Source organism: Trachypithecus francoisi, unplaced genomic scaffold (assembly GCF_009764315.1).
Source record: "Trachypithecus francoisi isolate TF-2019V2 unplaced genomic scaffold, Tfra_2.0 Lachesis_group7, whole genome shotgun sequence".
Lineage (NCBI taxonomy): Eukaryota > Metazoa > Chordata > Mammalia > Primates > Cercopithecidae > Trachypithecus > Trachypithecus francoisi.
Window position 1 is genome coordinate 52,410,932 of NW_022681472.1, and position 25,477 is coordinate 52,436,408.

The 25,477-nt window shown below is 42.3% G+C and overlaps 1 protein-coding gene across 1 annotated transcript in view; it reads left to right on the forward strand.

Moving 5' to 3' along the window:
* Positions 1-25,477, forward strand: part of SDC2 (syndecan 2) — a 121,913-nt gene that overhangs the window by 88,482 nt on the left and 7,954 nt on the right. Inside the window, exons 2-3 of the mRNA XM_033202360.1 lie at positions 15,289-15,400; positions 24,198-24,331. Coding sequence (XP_033058251.1) covers positions 15,289-15,400; positions 24,198-24,331 — 246 coding nt within the window. The remainder of the gene's footprint in view (positions 1-15,288; positions 15,401-24,197; positions 24,332-25,477) is intronic.

Consider the following 25,477-nt stretch of genomic DNA (forward strand, 5'->3'; position numbering starts at 1 on the left):
AATAAAAACATTCAGAGAGAAGGACGGCATTGAAATTAGTTGACCAGGCTGATTCTAGTTTGCCTTTAATGCTTAGCTCTTTTGTGCCAGTTTTACAATGGAAGAGATGAAGCTCAGAGGTCTGTTTGCTGAAGAACAGTTGCTTAAGATGACTTTGGGGATAAAAAGGCTGCCAGGCCAGTGAAGCTGTGAAATGCGCCCTGTGTGACAGCCCCAGGAGGCATGGCTTGACAATGGTTTAGGCCCTTGATCAGCTAGTGTTAAGGAGTTTTACAGAACTCTCAGCTCTTGCTTATTTAGTTTGGTGTTAAAAAGAAAGAAAGAAAGAAAAAGCAGGGGCCCTCTCTAATTTGAGGGGTTGATGGGGTGGGTGTGGAAAGGGAGTTAAACTTCCCAACTAATAAATTTGGAAATTGTACACCCATTTCCTCAGTAAACTCCTGCGGTTGTTGGATACCAGGAATGTGAAACCTGAATGCATATCAGACACTTGCCACAGAAATTGTAGCTCACTTCCTTGAAACTGCAGTTGCTGTTATTGGGGAGCAAAGCAAATAGCAGTTAAGTTTTTTTTGTGTTTTGTTTCTTTGCCAGCACTTTGGATTTGATCAGATCTAGTTTTATTCACGTGGTAGGTGCCACGCTGACAATAAAGCATTATGGGCTGTCAGTCTACTTAGATTTCGGTTCTGTATTCGTTTTATGTATGGCATTTTAATAAAGTCTTAATTTTTTTTCTTCTAAACAGATAACAGACTAGATTACATTGTGCTTTCCTTTAATGTCTCATCTGGAAATTGGCTGTTGATGCTAGTGAGGGTTTTTAATATAAGTTTTAAATGAAAATACCAAATTGCTTTGTCTGCGCATTGTAGCTTTTTAAATATTGACTTTGTGCCTTTTGAAATGCTTGAGTTTCTAAGAGGCCTAGTGTGAAAAGGCAAACTTGACAGAATAATATATCTACCATAATTCCTGTGAAAAGACTTAAAATATTCTGGTTTTTGAAAGTTCCGTCAGGATGTGACCACTTGGAATCATGACTGTCTATAAACACAGGCTTAAAATTGATAGTTTTCTCTAAGAATAGGCACAGAGAAAGTAGTGTATTATCTTGCAAATTAAAAATTGGAAATGCCAGATCTCAAATGAAGATAGATTTTTTCCTCAATCTTTTAAGCTATTGTCATCTGCTAAAGAACTCTTATAAGAGTTGCAGAGTTTTAATCAGTATTTAACAATTATTGAACTTGTTTGGCATTTGTTTTAAACAAACATGTTGCCTCTTACATGAAAGGCAGGATAATGTATGGCTTTGTTTTATCGGCTACAATTTTTCTGTAATTTTTGAAGATAACATTTTGATTTAGATAATGTTTCATGTTAGCAAAGTCTAGAAAAATTGATTATAGTTTCTTAGCATGGGATTATTTTCTTAAAAGCCGTGAAAGGGAAAAGAATCAATATTAGGGCTTTCCCAATGGCAGCTTTTTACAGAGCCCCCAGCACGATTGATTACAGCTGCTTTTGTAAAGGATTTAAAAAGAACAATCTGTATTAAAAACATCATTCTTTGGTATGAGCTTGAACAGCTCCAAATGGGTTACCATGGGGGCTGCCCTGCAATGTGACCACTTGAACGGATTGTGGTCATCACCGGTGGGCCAGGGCGGCGAGGCAGGGGAAAGGCTCTTAGGTGAGGCATTGCTGGCACGCATGCCAAAGAGGTTACCGTGGCAGCTGCAATCATTCAGCCACATTCTTCAGCCTCCAAAGCAGGAGGGGCAAGAAGCGTGTCATTTTTCTACAGGCAGAGTGTAAGGTTAAGCAGCAGGAAGGGAGAGTCAGAGGATGTCTTTGTTCCAGAGCATTGGCCAAAGCCAGGTATGTCCAGTCAAAGGGATGATGCAACTGATAGCTCCCAAGCCTCCATATCCTCAGCTGTTGCCTGTTGCCACTGAGGAGTGGACATGTCTTCATTTGGCATCTTACATGTGAGCGTCATGACTGTAGGCTCATCTCATACCAATTAAATCATAAACTCCACTCTCTGGGCAGAGCCCCTGCTGGAAGGGAGTGTGCCTGGAGCAGTTAAATCTATTAAATATTAGAAACATTGGTGCCATCCTCACAGGGCATGGGATAGGGCCCAAGCAAGAGACCATTCATGTGGACTGGGCTCCCAGAGTTTAACTCAGTAAGAATCTGTATGCTCTAGAAAATTCAGATGTAACAGGTAGTCCGGGTGCTTTCATTCTACAAGAGGGAGTGGTACGCTCATTGCCATTGGCTGCTTTACAGAAGGCATTTACAGGAATGGGGTGCCCCATGAATTTGGGAAGAATTGAAGATCCTAGAGAGAATGGGGAGTTTTATAAAATAGTGTTGAATTTAGCATCACTTTTCATTTAGCACCCCTGGGTGCCAAATCCCACAGGGGCCTCTGTAGTACGGCTTGCCTCACAACCAGTAGAATCAGCTTTTTTTATTCCTGGACTAACTTGGAGAAAAAAAAATTCCGGAGATGACCTATTTTTAATTCCTGTTTTGCTTTTCTTCATCTTCCATATTTTTAGAAAATGAAATGTTATATCTCTTATGAAATGGTACTTACACATGTGTGTTCCAACTGAGACTTTTAATTGTCAGTAGTGAATTACTATAAATCAGCCTCATTCGGAGGCAAAAAATAATAAATGTGTGTTCTTGTTTTAAGCGTATTCTCAAAAGTCCTTCTTAAGTATTATTTTTTAATTAAGCATGTAATTTTATCATTTTGCAAGTTCACTTTTACCTTTCATCCTGTTCGACCCTGATATCATAAGGATAAGAGTATTATATGAGGGCTGGGTGTGGTGGCTCACACCTGTAATCCCAGCACTTCGGGAGGCTAAGGCGGGCAGATCCCTTGAGGTCAGGAGTTCGAGACCAGCCTGGCCAACATGGTGAAACCCCGTTTCTACTAAAAATACAAAAATTAGCTGGGCATAGTTGCACACGCCTGTAATCCCAGCTACTTGGGAGGCTGAGACAGGAGAATCGCTTGAACCTGGGAGGCGGAGTTTGCAGTGAGCCGAGATTGCACCACTGCCCTCCAGCCTGGGCAACAGAGCGAGACTCCGTCTCTCTTTAAAAAAAAAAAAAAAAGGTAAAAGAGTACTGTATGATTCTGTCAGCAGAACGCTGGAATGTCTTCGTATATAGATTCTGATGGAGGTAGGTTAGAAAGACAGAAGGCAGCACGAGAGTGGATTAGGTTACCTTTTGGATGTTTGAGGGCTTTGGCCACGTGTCCGTTTGTACAGCTGATAAAGTATTTGTCGTTGTGAAAAAAGCTATTACTGCCCACAGGTTTCCTTTCCCCCTCATATGGCAGGAATGTCTTCTTCAGATAAAGTACTCATACACAGCACTTCAGCACACTAGCAGGAGTCCTTTCTAAAATACGTTTGCTTTGAGATGACACAGGTCATGTGGTCATCAGTATACTCTGCGTGAAGTGTGTCAATTTGACCAGGGCCTAATGCTTTTGCCCCAACTACCATGGTACAGCTCGGGGAAGGCTTCATTTCCTGGGGAAGTTCATGCAGTTTCTGTGATGGATTTCTTAATAGACTCTAATACCTTTAAATATTTTCCTGGTTCTTCTGTCAAGGAAACCATTTCTTTAAAAGTTGCTTAGTTGGCTGTTATCATTTATTTTACTTGGTTAAAAAGTTTGGCCAGGAACAGTTCCTTTATATACAAAAATAAATACAGAACCTGGGGCTAGGAGTCTTGGGCAGAATCAGGCTGTTTTCCCAGTAGATATCAGGAATATGAATAATCTCTTTGGCACACAGTGCAGCCGCCCTGGTGACTTGATGCTAGGTATTAAAAATCCTACCATTCAGAACAGTTTCTTTTAATTTCAGCTTTGAAATCAGTGGTCTCATCACCTTTAGATTTATTCCTTCTGTTTTAGCTTTCTTGCTTTTGTTTAGATTTTCAAATTGTTAAGAGATTCTTTGAAAGTGCTGACACATTTTTAGGCTCCCAGTATAAGGAACCAGCTGCAAGTGTCATTTTCTTCATTTCAAAAGTCCTCCTAGATCAGGTCACTGTGTCCACTTATAGGCTTTCCTGTAATCAGCAGAAGGAGAAGCTCCCATTACAAACAGACAAGGTAGGTGTAATAGAGTGAGCGCTGAAAACCAGTATGGAACATCTGCCCAGCTCACTGGCATGTCAGCCCTGCAGGTGTGTTGGAGGCACAGGGCTCAAGTGCAGGCATCTGCCTCCTCTGGCTGAGGCTAAGCTGGAAGGGAGCTTGCATGGCTGGGAAACGGAGCAAGCACTCCTTGACTTGGATTGGCTTTCTCCACTTGAAATAACCCAGGAGCAAGGAGGCACTAACAAGACAGGTTATTAGACCCAGGAATTTTTAAAACCCGAAATCTTACCACTGCATATGCATTTTATTAGACCTTTTGCCTTTGTGACCACAGATGAAATGGATCAGGAGTAGCCGAGGCACTGTTCTGTGAGTTGGCATTTTTCTGAAGTGTAATTTTTTTTTTTTAAGTACTTATATACTTCCATAATATTTGCTTCTTTTCTTAAAGAAATATTTTGTAGAGATGAGGTCTCACTATATTGCCCTGGCTGGTCTTGAACTCCTGACCTCAAGCAATCCTCCAGCTTTGGCCTCCCAAAGTGCTGGGATTATAAGCATGAGTCACTGCACCCAGCTCATGACACTTGCGTTAGATTTATATATATATATATGTATGTATATTATATATTATATATATGTGTGTGTGTGTGTCTTGTGTTTGGATATATTCGCTGTTAATTAATTTTCAAAAGTTTATTTGCATAGTTGATGTCTGAAAGCTGGTTCCAAGTCATTCGTGTCTATGACTTTATCGGTCTTGTGCTTTCTGTGCTTTTAATAACATTATAGTGCCAAAAATGTAGCTGTAATATCAATTAGGAAAAAATTACATGCAAATCCACCACCCTAACCAGTGATCTTTCTTCTTCCTTTTCCATTCCCTTTTCAGTGCTTGGCCAAATGTATATGAAATTGCAATATAGTTGTAATATTAGAAAAAATTAATGTATGCTTTTTAAATTTAATTTGTTGTTATACTTTTACTTATTACTATGTGGTGTATGGTTTTTAATGGCCGTGTTGAAAAAACTAATATATCATGCATAATAATGTACTAGACATAGTACTGCCCTATAGTGGGCATTGAGATTGTCTCCCTGATTTGTCTTTAATGCAGTAGTAAACACCCTAACTTTTATTTCATTAGGATAATTCCTGGGAGAAGAAACATCTGGTCAGATAGTATAAAAGATTTCATAGCTTCTTAAAACACATTGCCAATGTGATTTCCAAATTGTGCCAATTTCTGTTACTTGGCATCTTTTAAATAGTCAAGGCTTCTTTTTACAGGCCAGCAGCAGTGTGTTCCATATTCCTATTGACATTCAGACTCAGTTCTAGCTCAGACCTCTGAAACGCAGGCTTGCTTGGAAATTCTATCCATTGACTGTGGCAAGTCTCAGAACTCAGAGGCTTTCTTCAACCTGAGCTGAAGCCTGGAAAGGTGTGGTCTTTGCCCCAAGGTCTTTCTCATTTTTCTGTCCTATAAGCTTTCTGAGGCATTTTGTCAGACCCTGTATAGGGAGGAGAATATATGTGGTTATGCCTTGGGGCCTAGAATTGTAGCAGTTGAAAACCCCTTAAAGTGAATTATTAAATCTAAACCAGAGCCTGTTGGCTTCCTGTGCTTGACTTGGACTCTGTTCCATTATGGTAGTTTTTACAAAACACTTCTGAATACGAAATAAATTCCAAATATCTTTTTCCCCCCTTCCCTTGCCAAACTCCACCAGGAAACAGAATCTCATTACTTCAGTTAAAATTTATTAATGCTGACCCTCTCCAGCACTTGGAGCTTTTCAGGTTAGGCTCACACAGCTTCTATTTTTACTCTAGTCTAAACTGTGGTCATATGGATAGCAAAATAAATACTGGAATATTCTAGTTTGGGAGGGGGAGAGGCGGCGATGCCTATAATAACATGGCTGCAAACCTCTTGCTTCCCTCTATTTGATATTCCAAAAAAGGAAGAAATCTCAATGCGGAGCACATCTGTAAGTCATGAACATTTTCCTTTTGTGTGTCATGCATATTCAACATAATCCCACTCAAAGTCCCAGGCGTTGCTTTAGTATACATTGCCTCATACATCCCTACTGTTGTTGCCAGAAAATTTAATTCAAGACAAAGGTTGCTTCCCTTCTCTCTCTGAATCAGGAATCTGAACCCATCACCACAAACAGAAGTAAGAATTGTCAGTGTGTTCTGCTTTGCTTTTGTTTTGCTTTTTCCCCCAGTTGCCTTTTATCCTTGTAGCTGAGGAGGAAGATTTCTTGTTTGTTTGTTTTTAGTGTAAGCAATACACCAGTTTACCGTTTCATGAAGCATGTTTTTAAAAAATGTATTGATGGGATTTTGTATTGCAAGTGTTTTGAAATTCAAAAGCAACAAAAGGGCATAATGTGGCTATTTTCTCCAGGTGGGGTATTTGGCTTTTAATTAGCTGTCTCTGTAATTATTTTGGTTAAAAAGTATGAAATGTGTCAAGAGTTTGGGTGCAAAGGTTTAGATTCCTTTTAGCTGGTTTTATTCAGTTAAGGGTTCGTCATGAGATGACGGCTTGGAACACCTGAGGGGTTTGGATGACATGAGTTTGTAGAATGATATGCCAGTGGTGTGATGACTGGGAGGTGAGCATAGACTCAGCGAGTGTGTGTACCCAGGGCTGCGCATTGTTACCAAGCTTTAGATTGAAGAGAAGTGAGAAGGGTGGGGGCGGGTGCATCCTGTTTTATGTGTCGTGATGCTTGGGGACAGGGGAAGGGGACATCATTCAGTTAAATAAGCATATGAGATCTTTCTGGATCATCATATCTGAGATGCTGTTTTAAATTTACCCAACAAACCACTTATTGCGCCAGGTACTGTTCTGTAGAATCAATAAACAAACACTGTAGGAAGAAAAATCATTTTACAGCACCAGATGCCCCAATGTACATACAGCAAGGCCTCTTTCTGAAAATGATATTGGTTATATTGAATCATGACTACAAGTTTAGATGTGCCAAGTAATCCTCTGGCAAGAGTTTTTTTGGGGGGCGGGGTGGGGGAGGTTAATACTGATTATTGCACTGAGCATTTTACGAAACAGAGATTTTATTTGGAGCTTCGTTGGCTTAGGAAATCTAACTGCTCTGAACCAAGTTTAGTTCTTTTTTTAAACAAAGAGGAGAATTTCTACAGTTAAGTACCCTAACTTGGTGTTACTTTTTAATACACTTTTCAGCCATGTAAATGTTTTCCAAAGACCAGAGCCATGCCTGGCTCATTGGAGACCTTCTTCATGAGCCCAAGGTTTCTTCCAAGGTCACATTTACCTTTTCTGGCAGCTCCCCTCACAGAATAAGGCCAAATTCCAGCTTTTTAAAAAAGAGACCATGTAAGAGAACATTAATCTGTTTTTCCCAGTTGGGGGTAACCAGGTAGTTTCTTTAAAGGCCCTGGTTATTTCCTTTCACCAAATGGCGTAAAGCTTGGATTCAGCCCCTTTGAAAAAAGGACTTCTTCTCCTCTCTGTTGAGCCTTTACCATATGTTGGTTCCTAGAACACAATGGCAGTCAAGGGAGAGGACGCACAAAGCATCAGGCTCAGGCCTGGGTCTTGGGCGTCTTCAAGGAACTTACTTTCTCCGTGGTGTGAGAAGAGCCCCAGTCTGTAAGAGGCATCCAACAGGAGCAGCCAACATCAGTGGCACATTCCAAGTGAGTGGTTCAGACTTCAAGGGCTGTGAATAATTACAGTAGGAATTCTGTCACCTCCCAGACCTTGGGTCATTTCAGAAGCTTCATGGAACTAGAGGAATTTCTCTAAAGTTGCCTGTGACTTGACGTCTTTATGACTAGCCCAGGCATCCTTGTGCCTCCCACTTTCCACTCAAATGTGAAGCTACATGGAAGATGCCAGGAGCCACGTACACCAATTGTCATTCATTAATTTTTAGTAACACCATTTCTAACAAGCAGGTGCTCCATGCAAACTAAACATGTAACAGAAGGAAAGGGCCCTTTGTTTACTGTGGGGAAAAGATACTCTTGTCCTTGAATATGTTAGATATGGCTGACTTACATGGCTCTACCTTCATGTAACCTGATTATTTTTTCGGCTTTGGGTTTGTTTTCCTAATATGCATGAGTCAATCATTTAAATTCATTCCCGCTCTGTGGAAGGGATGTTGAAGTGTTTCTTAAAGAGACTTCAGCTTTCTGTATAATGAATTAAGAACTATCTAAGATGTTTGAAGCAGTTTGGAACTAAAGACCCTTCTTTTTTTCTTTTTTGTTTTCGAGATGGAGTGTGGCTCTGTCACCTAGGCTAGAGTGCTGTGGCGCAATCTTGGCTCACTGCAACCTCCGTCTCCTGGGTTCAAGCGATTCTCCTGCCTCAGCTTCCCAAGTAGCTGGGATAACAGGCACCTGCTACCATGCCTGGCTAATTTTTTGTATTTTAGGTAGAGACGGGGTTTCACCATCTTGGCCAGGCTAGTCTCAAACTCCTGACCTTAGGTGATCTGCCCGCCTTGGCCTCCCAAAGTGCTGAGGTTATAGGTGTGAGCCACTGCACCCAGCCTAAAGACCTTTCTTAAGAATTTCTTATGTAGGGGGAGTTAAGAATTTTCTTTCATGTGTGACCTCACTCTTGATTTTGGGTTTTTTCCATGGATGGTTTGTATGTATATACAGGATAATAAGGTAAGCCTAGGAAATTGCTACATACTAGATAGTTCTCTGTAAACAAACGCTTAAAGTAAGTGCTAGTAAAGACAACAGGGTATGCTTGTAAGTCAGCCATATCTAACACATTCAAGGACAAGAGTATCTTTTTCCCACAGTAAACAAAGGGCCCTTTCCTTCTGTTACATGTTTAGTTTGCATGGAGCACCTGCTTGTTAGAAATGGTGTTACTAAAAATTAATGAATGACAATTGGTGTACATGGCTCCAGGCATCTTCCATGTAGGAAATTTGAGGGGCATTAGGCAGATAAGTAACTGTTAAGCCAGAACTCAGAACTCTCAGTGCAATTTTTTTCCCCATCTATGATGTCAAGAATGCTAGTTCTGAAAGATGTTAAATCGGTATTCTGGAGGGAGAATTTCCATGATCAAATTTGAAAATGCTGGATTAAGCCAAGTTCAACACTGCTCCTTATTGTGGTTCTTCCCCAGTCCTTTATTATTATTATGTGTGAATCACAGGAAAAGGGAGGGACGAGGTAGCCAGCATGTTGAACACGCTCAGTGACACACATTTTGAGGTCCCAAGTCCCTACTTCTCGGGCTGTGTGACTTGAGGCAGCAGTTTCCTGGGTAGGCCCTGGAGATTGTTGAGATGATTAGATGAGCCAATGCTTATAAAATGCTAAGCACAAAATGTCTGGCACATAATAAACACCTAACAGCCTCAGCTAATCCTTTTGAACCCGAGGCTGAATGGTCTGGTGTCACTCATGTTGTGGGGCATTACAGTGCAGCAGAAGAAGCCCACACTTAGGTGTCAAGAGCTTTGGGCTCCAGTTTGGCCACCAGCTGGATCGGAGGACTTTTGAGCTATTTTGCCACTCTGGTGTTCTGTTTCTTCATTTTTGAAATAAATCAGTAATCTTGGTGACTATAGTGTCCAGTCAAGCTCTAAAATTATATGTTCCTTTGGGCTGGACATAAGCCAGAATTGGCAAGTTTAGCTTAAGGACAGGTATATCATCTCTGAGTGACTGTGTGGGTGAAAGAAATTTTTAGCTAATTATTATTTCCTTTACAATGTGTGTTGCTAGTAATAAAATAGTTTACTGAGTCACCTATGGAAAGATAAGCCACAGTTATAGCCTTTTTGGCACTTTGTAATCATCATAAAAGTTAATATACATTTGAATCGTAATTGGGGTTGGATGTGCCTTTACCGTAAAACAGAGGCATCATCTAGGTGTTTGTTGTCTGTGATGTGATATGGAAATGTATTATTATTAGGCCACATAGATATTTTATTTTTATGTTCAAAGGCTAATTTTCTGAAAGTTGGATCTGGGAGTCTGAGTTGTCCATAATTAAGTTTTCTACCTTCTGCTTTCGTTGTTAACCCAAGTTAAAACCATAAAGTAAATTTGACATTTACTAATTTGAGCTTTAATTATTTTGACCACTGTGTTGGTCGCACTGGTTGAAAGCATGTGGAGGACCTCTGCTTAGTGGGTAAGGCATTGTGTTTTTCAAGCAAGGCCTTGAATTTCTAAATAACAGATTTCCACACTGGCAGTTTGAAACATGGTATTTGTTCATTGTAGGTTGAGAAATCTACAAGAGAAAAATCAAACAAATAGATTTGTTCAGTTGCTATCCTACAAATTATCTTTGCTGAGAAAATGGACAGGTTTGTGATGTTTCTGACTAAATCAAGACTCCAGGACACTTGATCTTTTGTGTATTGAATTAACGCTTGTTCTTGTCATTTTTATACAACTACCATAGAAGTTTGGGCTGAATCATTTTATTAAACTCTAAATTTTTATCATCAAATGTGGAAGGCCTAGATCACCATCGCTTTCCTCAATTTTCCATCCTAAAGGAGTTTTCCTCTTAGGGGTATAATATGAAGGAAATTGGTGTCACCAGATCTCTTCTTGGTGTTTTTGTATTGGTGCCTGGGGTTTAGGCAGAGGAAGCAGCAGCAGCTGACACTAGAACTGCAGTTGAGGCCACTTGGTAAAGAACTTTCTTCCGGGCTAAGGACTTTTGGTTTTTTGTTTGTTTGTTTGTTAGTTTTTTGAGACAGAGTCTCCTTGCTCTGTCTCCCGGCCTGGAGTACAGTGGCGCAGTCTCGGCTCACTGCAGTCTCTACCTCCCAGGTTCAAGTGATTCTCCTGCCTCAGCCTCCCAAGTAGCTGGGATTACAGGCACCACCTGTAATCCCACCACACCCGGCTAATTTTTGTAATTTTTGGTAGAGAAGGAGTTTCGCCATGTTGGCCAGGCTGGTCTCAAACTCCTGACCTCAGGTGATCCACACAGCTTGGCCTCCCAAAGTGCTGGGATTACAGGCATGAGCCACTGTGCTAGGCCCAGCTAAGGAGTTTTTATGTCATCCTCTATGTGGCAGGGAGCCAATAAAGGCAGGAGAGTGATACGATGATGTTTGAGTTCCAGAACAGTTTCTCTGCATGGAATGGCTTCAAAGACACAGACGTGGGCAGTGACCAGGTCAGGAGGCCTTAGTCCAGGTCCAGGCCCAACATGATGAGTTAGCCAGAGCTGTGGGGGCCAGAGGCAAAGGGGTGGAGATAGGAGACAAGTATGTATCTTGCCTTCCTTCTCGGCATTGTGGGTTTACACAACTGAATTGGATGTGCGTTCTCCTCTGGGAATTTCATCTGTGGAGGCAGTGTAGTGCTTCAGTTTCCCTGGCTGAACGTGGCATTATGCAGAACCCTCTATCTGTCTGCTGCACATTTTCCTCTTGGTTGTACCTTGTTGCTTTCCACAGCCTCCCTTTGCTCTCCTGTATTCACATCTTGCATCAGCCAAAAGGGAAAGGTCTGAAAGACCAGCTTTGTTTTTCTCCCAGCTCGTACTCTGGACCCTGTTAGCCAACAGTATTGGCACTGCCTCACAGCGATGGTCAGTCCCAAATTAAACAGCCTCGTTATGACACCCTACAGCCAGGCTGCAGCTCTGGACTTCTGTGCTTCTGTGCGTTCCCTTCCAGTTGCTTTTGTCCAGCGTCAGGGTCCCATTGAGAAAGGGAGTGTGTGCAGAGTATGTCCTGAGGTTTTCTCCTCAGTGAAGACCACATTTTGCCAGGTGTAAAATCGATAGTTTTGAATCACCCCTTTTCATGGCCTCGAGGAGATGCTTGTCTTCTTGTCCTAAGGGAATATTGGTGCATAAATCATTTCCCGTCCTAGGCACGTTCATTCCAGAAACGCTTTCAGAACAGAGCGTGGAGTCTTCATAAAAGGAATTTGTTATGAGCGCAGGGGTTTTTATTTTTTGTTTTTTAAAGGGAAAGACAATCAAGGTATTCATTATCTGCTACAGAGTGAAAAGGGCCCTGCTTTATATTAAATTGGACTTTATGGAAAGATACTGGTAATTTCTCCTGTGTTCTTGGTGCTCCTGAAATCAGAGTGGGAGAGAACTTTGATGTCAGAATTATTTTCACCACCCTGGATCACAGAGAAACGCACTTTTGGCTACCTTTAAGCACATTAAACATCTGGTCAGCCCAGAGACCACCCTGGAGCCCGGGAGACCCCAAGTAACTGAGGGGCTGACGGCAAGCCAGCTTCTCTAGACACACCCTGACTTCCACCCCAAGTCTTGTTGAAATACAGGCCTGACGGCTGTCCCAGGAAGTCAGTTGGCTTGTCAGGCTGCCAGTGTGGTTGAACAGTGAGGTGGCTAGAATTCTCTGGGAGACATTTTTGGCCCATCTGCCTGGTAGCGTGACAGATGTGTTAGTCCAGACAACTGGGTCGTCTAGTGAATTGAAATTCAATTTACACATAGGGATTAAGTATCTCAGTATTCTCCTTGCCACATCAAACTTCACTGACAGAGCCAAGAGGAAAATGAAAGTCATTCGATGTTAAGAAAAGGGAAGCAAGTTTCTAATATGGAAAGGGCGTATTTTGCTTACTCTTAAGACTCTAGGTTACTTAAATAGATGCAATGCAAGCTATGGGAGTTTTGGGGCAGATGGTCTCCTAGGCTTAAAATGGAGAGACTTTAAACTACAAGGATCCTGGAGGTCTTGTGACATGTAACTCTGAAACCTCAGTCCAAGGCCAATTTGATTTAAGTAATCTCAGTCAAATATTTATTTTGTGTCCATGCATTTTGAGAGGGACAGAGAACACACACAGGTCATTCAAAACCTGCTTTCAATGAGTTGTACTCTGCTGAGGGGCAAGAAAAATACACATGAAACAATGAAAAGTAACAGTGAGGGTTTATGTCTTAAACTGTTCATAGGCTACAAAATCCTAAAATAGTGCTTCCTTTTTTTTTTTTTTTTTGAGACGGAGTCTCGCTCTGTCGCCCGGGCTGGAGTGCAGTGGCCAGATCTCAGCTCACTGCAAGCTCTGCCTCCCGGGTTTACGCCATTCTCCTGCCTCAGCCTCCCAAGTAGCTGGGACTACAGGCGCCAGCCACCTCGCCTGGCTAGCTTTTTTTTGTATTTTTTAGTAGAGACGGGGTTTCACCATGTTAGCCAGGATGGTCTCGAACTCCTGACCTCGTGATCCGCCCGTCTCGGCCTCCCAAAGTGCTGGGATTACAGGCTTGAGCCACCGCGCCCGGCCTAAAATAGTACTTTCTAATTAGGAGTTGTGTAAGGAGTGGAGAAGTCACAGCCCTGTTTCATAGTAGACAGGATTTGAGAGAAGAAACCAGGAGGTTCTCCAGGGGTAGTAAATGGGACAAAGTTTAAGACAAGCAGGACTAAGAATGGCTTTTTCATGGGAGCACAAAAAGTGGTTCAACCCAAGCAGTGTTTGCTGAGCACCTACTATATGCTAGGCACTGTGACTGGGGGAGGGAAGCCTTGCCTTTAAAGGAGCTGAGAACCTAAGAGGAGGCAGTTGATGATAGAGCTGTAGAACACAGGGCTCCTAACACAGTTCACAAGTTTTGGGAATTACAATCTGGAATGGTGATAGCCTTGGAAACCAGTGTAACACAGGGTGGTGTCAGATTGCAGAGTTAATCTCTGACCATTCTAATAGAAAAGTTGCAGCACACTCTTGGCTCAGGGTGGTCCAGGCCACTAGAATACCAGTCCCTAAGGTTTCAGTTCTCAGAATCCACCAGTGTGATAACTCAAACAAAAAAGATTCCTGTACTTTGCTGTCAGTTGGCACTGAGGCCTGGTGGAGAATGTGGGCTCAGGTTTAAAATACTTTAGCCTTGCTAGCCAACCGCTGAAACCTGAGAAGATAAAGTGGTACTGTTACAGAGGGCTGGACCTGTCCTCTTAAGAAGGTTCCAATCATGGGGACTGCTAGAAGAGAAAGTTTTAAGATTAAATGTAATGAAAGCCAATGTAGTAAGGGAAACATTATTTTATAATTTCTGTTAAGAACAAACATTCTATATGATTTTTAAAAATACAACAATAATGAATGTTGCCTGTTTCCAAACAAGAGTTATTTAAAAGCTGCCTGTCTGCTTTATTTTTTTTTTTCTGGGCTTTTGTGAGATAATGGTAGTAAAATATCAATTTACTAAAACCATTTTTTAAAGTCTTATACCTCTACTCTGTCTCCAGTTCATGCAATTTCTTCTTTTGGCAGGATTAGGTTGAATTTTAATACTAAACTCTTACTGAAGAGTTAAGAAGCTATGGAACTGGTATACTTAGTGACTGATCCCTCTCCATATTAAGCGTGTGATTTGCTATTACCAGTTGCCAGTAACAGAAAAAGAATGCTCGTGTGGGTTTATCTGTATTTGTCATTAAGGCTGTGCTAAGCCCATGAGCCCTAGAAGCAGGCGTGCAGTGGGCTTTCTCCCTGTCGGGTGAGCCTCACAGGCACTGCTCCTCCCCGGGCACTGTGCCTGGCCTCAGCACAGGTCTGGGCTGGGGTAGAAAGGCCTGCATGGCCCGAGGACCCATGTGACTGGGGATCTCTCATCTGTAGCGGTGAAGTTCTGAGCATTGCCAGGCCTGCAAGCACTGGTAGGATTTGATGGATCCCTGGGTGATTATTTAGCCTAAGCTAAGCCGTCATACCTTTGCATACATCCCCAAGAAAGTCCTAAGTGTTTCGTTCCCTTTCCAGTAAGGGAGTGACAAAGAGAATGCCCAAGATGGCTTATAACTAGCATTGGGATGGCTGAAAGTCAGGTAAGTTTAGTGGAATACAACAAAATAAGCCAAAGATAGGAGTTTAGATCTCTGAACTGTTTTCATTCTACTGGTTTAAGCTTTGTAGGTTTCCCTTGCAGGCATTAATCCGTGCTCACCCCTCAAATTGCTGTAAGTTGTCAGGGTGCCTGAGGAAAACTGTGGCCAGAGGTGTGGATTCAGAGGACCATGGGAGTGGGAGGGGGTGGTCACTGCGGTATGTACCTGAACAATCAAATACACAAGTGTGTTTCTTAATCTCTCATCATCCTGACTCCCTTGTCTTTCCTTTCTCAGAGAGCAGAGCTGACATCCGATAAAGACATGTACCTTGACAACAGCTCCATTGAAGAAGCTTCAGGAGTGTATCCTATTGATGATGACGACTATGCTTCTGCATCTGGCTCGGGTAAGGTGGCTGCTTCTAAACACCGGACCTCATTCTCCAGGCATGCACACACACACATTTTACTGCGCTTACTTCAAGGAGACAGGTGGGATGCACAGTGGTTAAGGGCATGGTCTTTGGAATCAAAGGGCCTGGTTGCTAATTCTAGCTCGCTCTGCTGCTTACGCTGTGAGATCTTGAGAATTTATTTGCTGAGCCTCAGTTTCCTCCTTTATAAAATGGAAAGTAACAGTGGTCCTTACCATAGAATTGTGAGGATTAAAAGGGAGTTGACACCTCTAAAGCTCTTAGATTTGGGGACTTGGCACATAGTGCTCTGTCAACAGTAGCTTTTAATCTTACTATTCAGACTTTCAGAGTGATGTCATAGAAACCACCCTTCAAGAAATCCCTCAAACACTGGTTTCATAAACCCACCTACCCTATGTTAAAAATTGTAGATGAGACCAAGAGATACACTTTTTTATTCCTAGGGTATTGTAGGAGGAAAATGCAGCAGTCAAGTAAAATGATTATGTACTGACATCCTCAGATTCCTTAGAATATTATTAATAGTAATCTATTACTACTCTAAGGCTATATAATAAACCACCCCAAAACTTGGTGGCTTAAAGTAACAGTCATTCATTTAACTCATTATTCTGTAGATTGGTGATGTAGGCTGGGCGGGCTGGGCTCCCTCACATGTCAGTGGTCAGCTGCCGGTTGAGTGTACAGCTTTAGATTAGGTTTGTAGCTTTTGGGTACTCATATCTCTGGGGCAGCTGTGCAGACTTGGGTCCAGTTCGTGTGGTCTCTCATTCTCTAGTAGGCAAGCCATTTTTTCACCGGAACAGCAAGTAGAAGTGTGCAAAGCCTCTTGGAGCCAGGCCTTAGAACTTGGCTCAGCATCACTTTTACTACATTTTACTGGTTGAAACAAGTCAGAAGGCCAGAACAGACTCTACCTCTTAGTGAAAGGATTCATGAAGTCACATTTGCAGAGGATATTTATGTACAAGGAGGATTAAGGGATTCTGGTCACATTTGCAATCTACCATAATCGATGAATGTTTCCCCTGTTCTCGGTATGGCCCCTGTATGAATTCATTCTCACCCTGCTAACAACACAGGGACTGGGTAAGTTATAAAAGAAAAGAGGTTTAATGGACTCATAGTTCAGCCTGCCTGGGGAGGTCTCAGGAAACTTACAGTCGTGACAGAAGGAGAAACAAACATGTACATCTTCACATGGTGGCAACAGAGAGAAGAAGTATGAGTGAAGAGGGGATAAGCCCCTTACGAAACCATCAGATGTAGTGAGAACTCACTGTCATGAGAACAGCATGAGGGTAACTGCTCCCATGAGTCAGTGATCTCCCACCAGCTCCCTCCCATAACATGTGGGGATTATGGGAACTACAGTTTAAGATGAGATTTGGGTGGGGACACAGCAAAGTTATATCAACCCCCAAGAAGCTCAAAAAAAGGAAGAGCTTTCCACATACTTAATTAATAGTCAAGTCAGAAATTTGTGGTCAGCAGCATGGTAGGTAAGACTTATCCAGACCTTTTTTGCTTTAGGGTTTTGATAACAGATTCAACAGATGGTTAGACATCTGTGTTCAGTATAACTTTTGCGATCAGATTGAGCTGGGCTACCCAGAACAAATTAAAATCAGTTGTGTCTTTGGTAGAAATCTAGCCATGTAAGAGTGAATGTTTTAAGTTGAAAAGCAGAAAGTCTGAGAAAGACAAGAGAGGTGGTTGCTGACCTAGTAACAATGAGCTTACAATGCAATCTTAATGTAAAAATAACTCTAGTTTTTCTTGGGAGAGTGATATATATCACACACGCAGAATGAGTGTGAAAAGAGTTGTTCTTCATAGCCCACAACTCTATAAATACCTTTCACTCATGGCACCTCTTTTTTTTAGCACCTTAAAAGTGCTTTGTAACTGTCATCTTCAATATGTCCCAGGAAATAATAACTATGGACCTTTTTTGTTCCTACTTCACAGATCTTAGAATCCAAGAGTTGTTAGGTGGGTATACAGGTTGGCGAAGTCATTTTGCTGATTCGCTAAGGTTGACCTTAAGTTTAATTTAAAGAAAACAGTACGCTTAAAGTAAGTTTTCTTTAAATTAAACTTAAAGACAGTCTTCGCAAATCAACAAAATAACTTTGCCAACCTCTACAGACTCCCAGCCCCCATCCACGTAAAAGAGAGTTAGGGTGGGTCATTTGAAATCCTGAGCCCACTGATGAGTTAGATCAAGCTGAGGCTTAAACATGGGCCCACACTGCTTGTGCTGTGGCCCTAGCCTTAGGCAGATCACTGCTGTGAAGAAATGAAAGAACTTCATTCTTAACTTTGGAAACCACATTACACTGACTGGGAGTGGTGTTTTTCAGCATGAAGCAGCAGTACTTGTAACTAAAATTTGTGAGGCTCTTAACTGTGTGTCAGGAACTGCTCTAATCCCTATAACATCTCTGAAAGGATAGATTCTATTAGTATTTCCATTAGTCTCACAAGAAAACCTGAGGCACAGAGAGATTCACTTGCCTCAGGTCACACTGTTAGAAGGCAATGGAGCTGGGACAGTGAGAAAGTGAGGGAGTTGGGCGTGAGAGTGTGTTTTCTTTCATTGCTTTGCTGTGCTGCCTCCTTGTGTCATAAACCCCTTCTAGAATTACCCGATTCCAGCTTAAAAATACCCTGGGGTTTGACCAGTGTACCATCTGTCCCTTCTACCATCCAACTATCCGGTAGAAAAGCAAGTGGATTGGAAGAGATGACTGAAGGTCCAGAGGGGACTTCCTGGGCAAGGAGATAGGACTACATTCTATATGTGGGCTCAAGTATGGGCATTAGCAAGCAGGAAGCCCTTCATAGGCATTTGCTGTGTGCCACATACTGTGCCATGCTCTTGGGGCACAGAGATAAGTAAGACTTGGTCTCTGTCCGTAGGGGACCAAGAGTCTAAGGAAAGAAATACAAACATGAGAAATAATCATTGTGATACCTGGTGAGGGGTGACATAGTATAGGAAAGGGCTGTATAACAGAAATGTAAGAGTTAAAATATAGACCTTTGGTTAAAGATGGCAGATTGAACACTACTACCTGTCAGTATGCAACTAAATTGACAATAAAAGAATTGGGCGTGAACTGATAAGGACAAACAAAACAGTAAAGGGAACAAAAGCCATGAAGTTTTGAAAGCTGGGAAGAAGATGAGCTAGTAGGGACAGACTTGGCAGGCTTCAGAAGGCTGAGTTCGTTAGCAGTGGGGAGAGCTAAGAAGTAACCCAGTGAACACAGCAGACTTACTCTCTTGGGATCTAGGAATCCGTGGCATTCAGTGGAGGGTGAGAGTGGTGTTCAACTCAGGCTGATTGGCTGGAAGTCTGTTTAAGAAGCAAGTAGATCCCCTGATTCCTTTCCTCTGTCATGCAGCAAAGGGGCTCATGTTCCCTGACCTCAGAGGGAAACCTGGGGATTCATTATCTGGAGAGGATAAAACAGGACCCGGGGGTATTTCAGGAACAGATGGGGCTGGGGGTACCTTATGTAAAACAGAGAAGAAGTTCTTAGATTAAGAATAATTTAATGTGGTGTGATCCCCAGTTGTCTTGTCTTCTCCCAGTCAGTTTTCAGAACACTGGCAGTCTGTCCTTTTACCCTCTGGGTAGGGGACTGAGAGGCTCCCCTCTGGGAAGCTGGACCAATTCAAAGAGAGTGGCATGGGAGCTCTCCAGTGAAACATACAGCTCTATATTACAAATAATAAAACTGCAATGAGAAGTGAGAAATTTCAGTCAAGGGGATGATGCCCACATTTGACACACCTCTCCTGTGTGCTCAAAGCTTCTAGTCCACTTTTCAGTGTTTGCCTCTTCAGTATAAACAGGCAACCAAGGCTCCCGAGACATTTAGGAAAAACTTGTAGCATGAGAGAAAGAGAAACCCCCAAATTGGGAGAGGACAGCCACTTCCAGGAAGAAGAAAATTTACAGAAAAACATAGTAATTTCAGAGAGAAAAGCAGATGTTCGAACAATGGCACAAAAACAGGATACTATAAAACAGGAACGTTCTGAGACACAAGAGTTCTTAGAGTGTGGGACTGTCATGTCAAAAATGAAAAGCTCATTTAGAAGGTGAGAAGACATAGAGGGTATTCATTCATTGAGGAAGTATTTCTTAATCACTCAGTACGTGGGGGAGCAGGCACCATTCTAGGTTCTAGGGACACTTCAGTAAATAAAATCTAACAATGTTTTCTCTGGTGATAGGATAATTGTATTTATTCCTTTATGTATTTCTGTGTTTCCAAATTCATACTTGCAAATGTATTTGAAAAAGTATTATTTTTATAAGTTGTCGTAGTCCATTCAGGTTGCTATAACAAAATACTTTGAGTAATTTATAAATTTATTGGTCTCAGTTCTGGAGGCTGGGAAGTCAAAGATTTGCACAAAGCAAAGCACAGCAGATTTGCTGTCTGGTGAGGGCTTTCTCTCTACTTTTTAGGTGGTGCCTTCTTGCTGCGTTCTCACATGGCAAAGGGGACAGTGTCCCTCAAGCCTCTTTCAAAAGGGCACTAATTCCATTCCATGAGGGCCCTGCCGCCATGACCTGCTCACCTCCTAAAGTCCCTCTTCTTAATACTGTTGCATTGGAGATTAGGTTTTAACACATGGATTTTGGGGAGACACATTCATACCATAAGTAAAAGAAAATGTTGTTTTAAAAAAGAAAAGAAAGCTGGGTGTGGTGGGTCACGCCTGTAATCCCAGCACTTTGGGAGGCTGAGGTGGGTGGATCACTTGAGGTCAGGAGTTCGAGACCAGCCTGACATTGCAAAACCCCATCTCTACTAAAAATACAAAAATCAGCCAGGCATGGTGGCGCATGCCTATAATCCCAGCTACTTGGGAGGCTGAGTCAGGAGAATCACTTGAACCCGGGAGGCAGAGGTTGTAGTGAGCTGTGATTGCGCCATTGCACTCCAGTCTGGGCGACGAGCGAAATTTCTTCTCAAAATAAATAAAAAATAACAAAAAAAAAAGATAAGAGAGTGAGCATAGGAACATAGAGACAGAAACAGTGCCCTGATGGAGAGATCAAGGAAGGCTTCAGAGAGGGAGTGATATTGATGCTGTACTTGATAATGTGATCTGGAGTTTCCCAGGTGGAAATAGGCCTTGGAGTAGTCTACTTCAGACAGGGAGAACAGTGGGACCTGAAGGAGGAGGTATTCAGTGGGGCTTCCAGATTTCTGGTTCAAACAAAAGAGTTAATGTTTTTAATAAAGATACCGAAAGCAGAAGAGCTGTCTGAGACAGATTGCCCATGTGTCTCTACCTTTTTTTTTTTTTTTTGAGACAGAGCCTCACTCTGTCCCCCAGGCTGGAGTGCACTGGTAGGATCCCAACTGACTGCAACCTCCTCCTCCCGGGTTCAAGCAATTATCCTGGCTCAGCCTCCCATAGCTGGGACTATAGGTGCCCGCCACCACACCTGGCTAATTCTTTGTATTTTTAGTAGAGATGGGGTTTCACCGTGTTAGCCAGGATGGTCTCGATCTCCTGACCTCATGATCTGCTGGCCTCGGCCTCCCAAAGTGCTGGGATTACAGGCGTGAGTCACTGTGCCTGGCCCTGTCTCTAACTTTGAAAGTGCCAGCTTAAGGGGGATTTACTATTTTACAAATCTCTTCCCTCATACAGATTCATCCCTCTTCTAGATTGATGACTCATCTTGGTAATTCCTGTGAAACAAGGGGGTCTTTAAAAGCCCTGGGTTGAAATTTTTCATTTCTCATTGAAGTTTTATTCTTTGTAAGAAAATGATTCATTATAGGAATGAATTAAGCATATTATAATATATAAAATGTTGATAGATAACAGCATTATATTTCTGGACCCATCATTATTAATGACCTCTATTTACATAACAGTTTATGTAGAATGCTTTAAATCTATATTGTGTTTGTGAGATATGTATTTGTGATATATGTGTACCTTCATGGGTTAGTTATTATTAGCCCCATTTTACAGATGAAGAAACCAAGACTCAAGTATTGCTTGCCTAAGAGTACAGAGCTAATAAATGCCAGAACCAGTACTAGGTTTGTTTGCTTTTTTAATACCAAACCCTGTATTTATTCCAACATGCCCTGCCATTTCTTCTGTATAGTAATGAGTATATATGTTTTGAAATTAAAGGAGACAGTTGATTAATTAAGAAATGAACCAGCCAGGAGCCAGGCACAGTGCCTCATACCTAAAATCTCAACACTTTGGGAGACCCAGGCAGGAGGATCCCTTGAGCTCAGGAGCTCAAGACCAACCTGGCAACATAGTTGAGACCCCGTCTCTACAAAAAAAAAAAAAAGTAATAATTTTTTTTTTAATATTAGCTGGGCACAGTGGCACATATATTTAGTTCCAGCTACTCAGGAGGCTGAGGTGAGAGCATTGCTTGAGCCCACAAGTTTGAAGCCACAGTGAGCCATAATTGCACCCCTGCACTCTGGCCTGGGTGACAGAGCAAGCAAAGAAAATGAAAGAAATGAACCATAATCATCGCACGTATTTCTAGCATGTTACCTGTTGTTTTCCCACCTGCTTATTGCATTGATACGATTCTGTGGAAAATACCCATTTTCTTTTGTTTGAGGAATTTAGAGGTATTTGTCATTCATTGTTTGAGGAAGCCTGGTTAGTTTGAGTTACAGAGTTGGAGTTTGTTTGAGTTGTTACAAATTTGACAAATGATCAACTTGAAAGGCATTTGTATTTGAATGTCAGAAATTCTCAAATGCTATTCTAGTGAAAAGGCAACAACAACAAACAAAAGTCATGCTCAGGTAGAAAGTCCCTTGTTGAACAAATACCGGATCAGAGCTCGTTATGTCTTCGACACTGTGTTAGGCACTCAGGGGCCTATTAGGGAGAAGGCAGGTACAGTGGTTCGTGGAAAGGTCATAGTGGCTTGGATTGCAGTGGTGGCCCTGGAACTGTCGAAAGGTTTGTTAAGAGTGGAAGGATAATAAGATAAGATCGATAGGACTGGGTAATGGATTCAAAAACAAGGTAAGGAAGAGGAAGTCAGAATTTTGGTGTATAGGAACAGAGGGTTTCCGTCACTGCAAGGTCCCACGGGCAGAAGACATAGGGACCGTAAGTTCTGGTTTGGACATGTTCAGAGGTGTGTTGTGCCTTTGAGTCATTCAAGTGAAAATGCTAGGAAGGCCACTGGATATGAGTCTGACTTTGAGAGGGGTGGTAAAAGCCGATGATGTAAATTTAGGTATCATCTGTGCTTAGCTCATTTATTGATATTTATTGACATCGTGCACATGGATGAGGGAGAAAGTATAGAGTAAGAAGAGGCCTAGGGACAGACCTTCAGATACTCTTTGATATTTGATGTTCAGGTAGAGGAGGATAAACCAGCAAAGGAGACTTAGAATAGCCAGAGAGCTGAGGGGAAAGCCAAGAACTTGTAGGAACCCAAAGAAATAGGATTTGTCAGGAAGCAGATGGCACTTGACAATGTGCAGTAGTGCTAGGAAGTTCTCCTAGAGGAAGGCGAGTCTGAGAAGTGCCATTGGGTGCTGTGGATACTGGTGACCTTAACAAAACAGTATTAATAGTGATGACAGGGAAAATGCTCCTGGAGGGAGTAGAATGCAGAGTGGAGAAGATGGTGAGGACGAGAGCTAGTGAGTATCCACCCCCATTGGAAAAAATCTGCCTGTGAAACCAGGAGAGAGCCAGGCACGGTGGCTTACGCCTGTAATCCCAGAACTTTGGGAAATTGAAGCAGGTGGATCACAAGGTCAAGAGATTGAGACCATCCTGGCCAACATGGTGAAACCCTGTCTCTCTAAAAATACAAAAAATTAACTGAGTGTGATAGCATGTACCTGTAGTCCCAGCTACTCGGGAGGCTGAGGCAGGAGAACCGTTTGAACCTGGGAGGCAGAGGTTGCAGTGAGCCGAGATTGTACCACTGCACTCTATCGAGCCTGGCGACAGGGCGAGACTCCATCTCAAAAAAAAAAACAAAAAGAAACAAAAACAAAATAAAAACCCAGGAGAGTGGGCAGGAACTCGCATGAAATAAAGAGTCAGCCGTAGGAGAGTTTTCCTGCTTTGTATTTTGTTTTGGTGAGTTTTTTTTTTTCTTTTGAGGCAGAGTCTCACCCTGTCACCCAGGCTGGAATGCAGTGGCGTGACCTCTGCACACTGCAACCTCCGCCTCCCGGGTTCAAGCGATTCTCCTGCCTCAGCCCCTTGAGTAGCTGGGATTACAGGCGTGCGCCACCACGCCCAGCTAAATTTTTGAATTTTTAGTAGAGACGGGGTCTCACCACGTAGGCCAGGCTGGTCTTGATCTCCTGACCTCGTGATCCGCTCTCCTCCGCCTTCCAAAGTGCTGAAATTACAGGCGTGAGCCACCGCGCCAGCCTGTTGTATTGATATTTGGAACATGTTTCAGTGTAGATGGGAAAAAATCTTGTCAAGCAGGGAGAGAAGGAACATGCAAGTGAAAGAACTGCTGCTTGAGTGTTGAGGATAATATTATTAAGGAAAAACCTGCTAGACTACCCACAGGCACCTTTGAAATCACTTCTTCATCCTGGTGAAGACCACAGGAAGCTTTGTGCTGAAGTTTTAAGGAGCCAGCATTTTGAAAGAATGTGATTCTGTCAGTGTCAACCTCAGGCAATAGTGCCTGATAATGGAGACATCTGTGTCATATTTGCCATGCTCAGTTCATCTTCACTTCCTTTTCCAGGAGCTGATGAGGATGTAGAGAGTCCAGAGCTGACAACATCTCGACCACTTCCAAAGATACCGTTCACTAGTGCTGCTCCAAAAGTGGAAACCACGACGCTGAATATACAGAACAAGATACCTGCTCAGACAAAGGTGTGTTCTATTTTCCATTGCATTGCATTAACAGGTTATGATAAATGCTCCACTTTACTGACTGTACACACAGTCCCTTTTTTATTATTTTCTTCTTTTTTGGAGCTCCCGTCATGAACTATGTACACAACAGTTTTTTTAAAAGGCCCCACTTAAAATTGTATAAGGACAAATGGTCTTTATATTGGTGTTATAAATGGCTCTTCCTTACGCTTTTTGATCCCTTTGGCATTTACCCACGTATAATTTCTGTCATCCTGGCTCAAATTATATACAACTGTTTTTCACATGGCCCTCCTTCTTAAGGAACATCTGAAGCCCAGTTAAGAAGTAAAGCCCTGTTTCTTTGGTTTCCTGGTTTGTAGGTTACGTAATTAGAAGACTCCAGGTCACATCTTGAGATGGTCCTAGTCTCACTAAGTCATTTCTCAGTCTTCTTAGGCCTGTTATCAGTAGTATGTAATCCTTGATCTCTCTTGATGTTGATGAACTTGAGTACATCTGTATATATTCATTTTGAGAGCTGACTTATTCAGAATAAGAACTTTGGCATTAGACCTGAGTAAAGTGACCAGCTAATGAAAACTTGGAACTTGTGATTTTGACCTCATTAATATTGTAGTTAGCTGACCATCCACTAATAGGTAACCCACTGAAGTTAGAACATGCATATTAAAGTCTGGCAAAGATCTACGTTTCAAATCCTGGATCCAGTCACGTTTCTTAGCTTCTGAACCCATTTCCTATGGGCTGTGAAGAAGATTAAATGTGAGTGCATGTAGCATGGCACCTGAGACATAGTCACCATTCTGTAAGCATTAACTGAATTTGGTGGAGCAGAAGAGACCAAGCCAGTTCACCAAATGAGCATGTGTAATAACTGTAGTGGTAGACTTTGCAGTCAGTGCAGGGGTAACATACGGCTTACGAAAACTCAGAAGCACAAGCATCCCCTTTTGGAGCTCACCCATCTGTTGATCAGAAATGAGATGCTGCCAAGCTTTAGCAGCAGACAGGATATGGATATGGAAGGCTGTTTGATGAAGGTGGCGACAGGCCTTCCTTAGAGTAAGAATCATCCCTTCTTCAGGCAGGAATGCATGTGGGCTTTTCTTACCCTTGCCCCAGAGTACCTTTGTTCTTCCT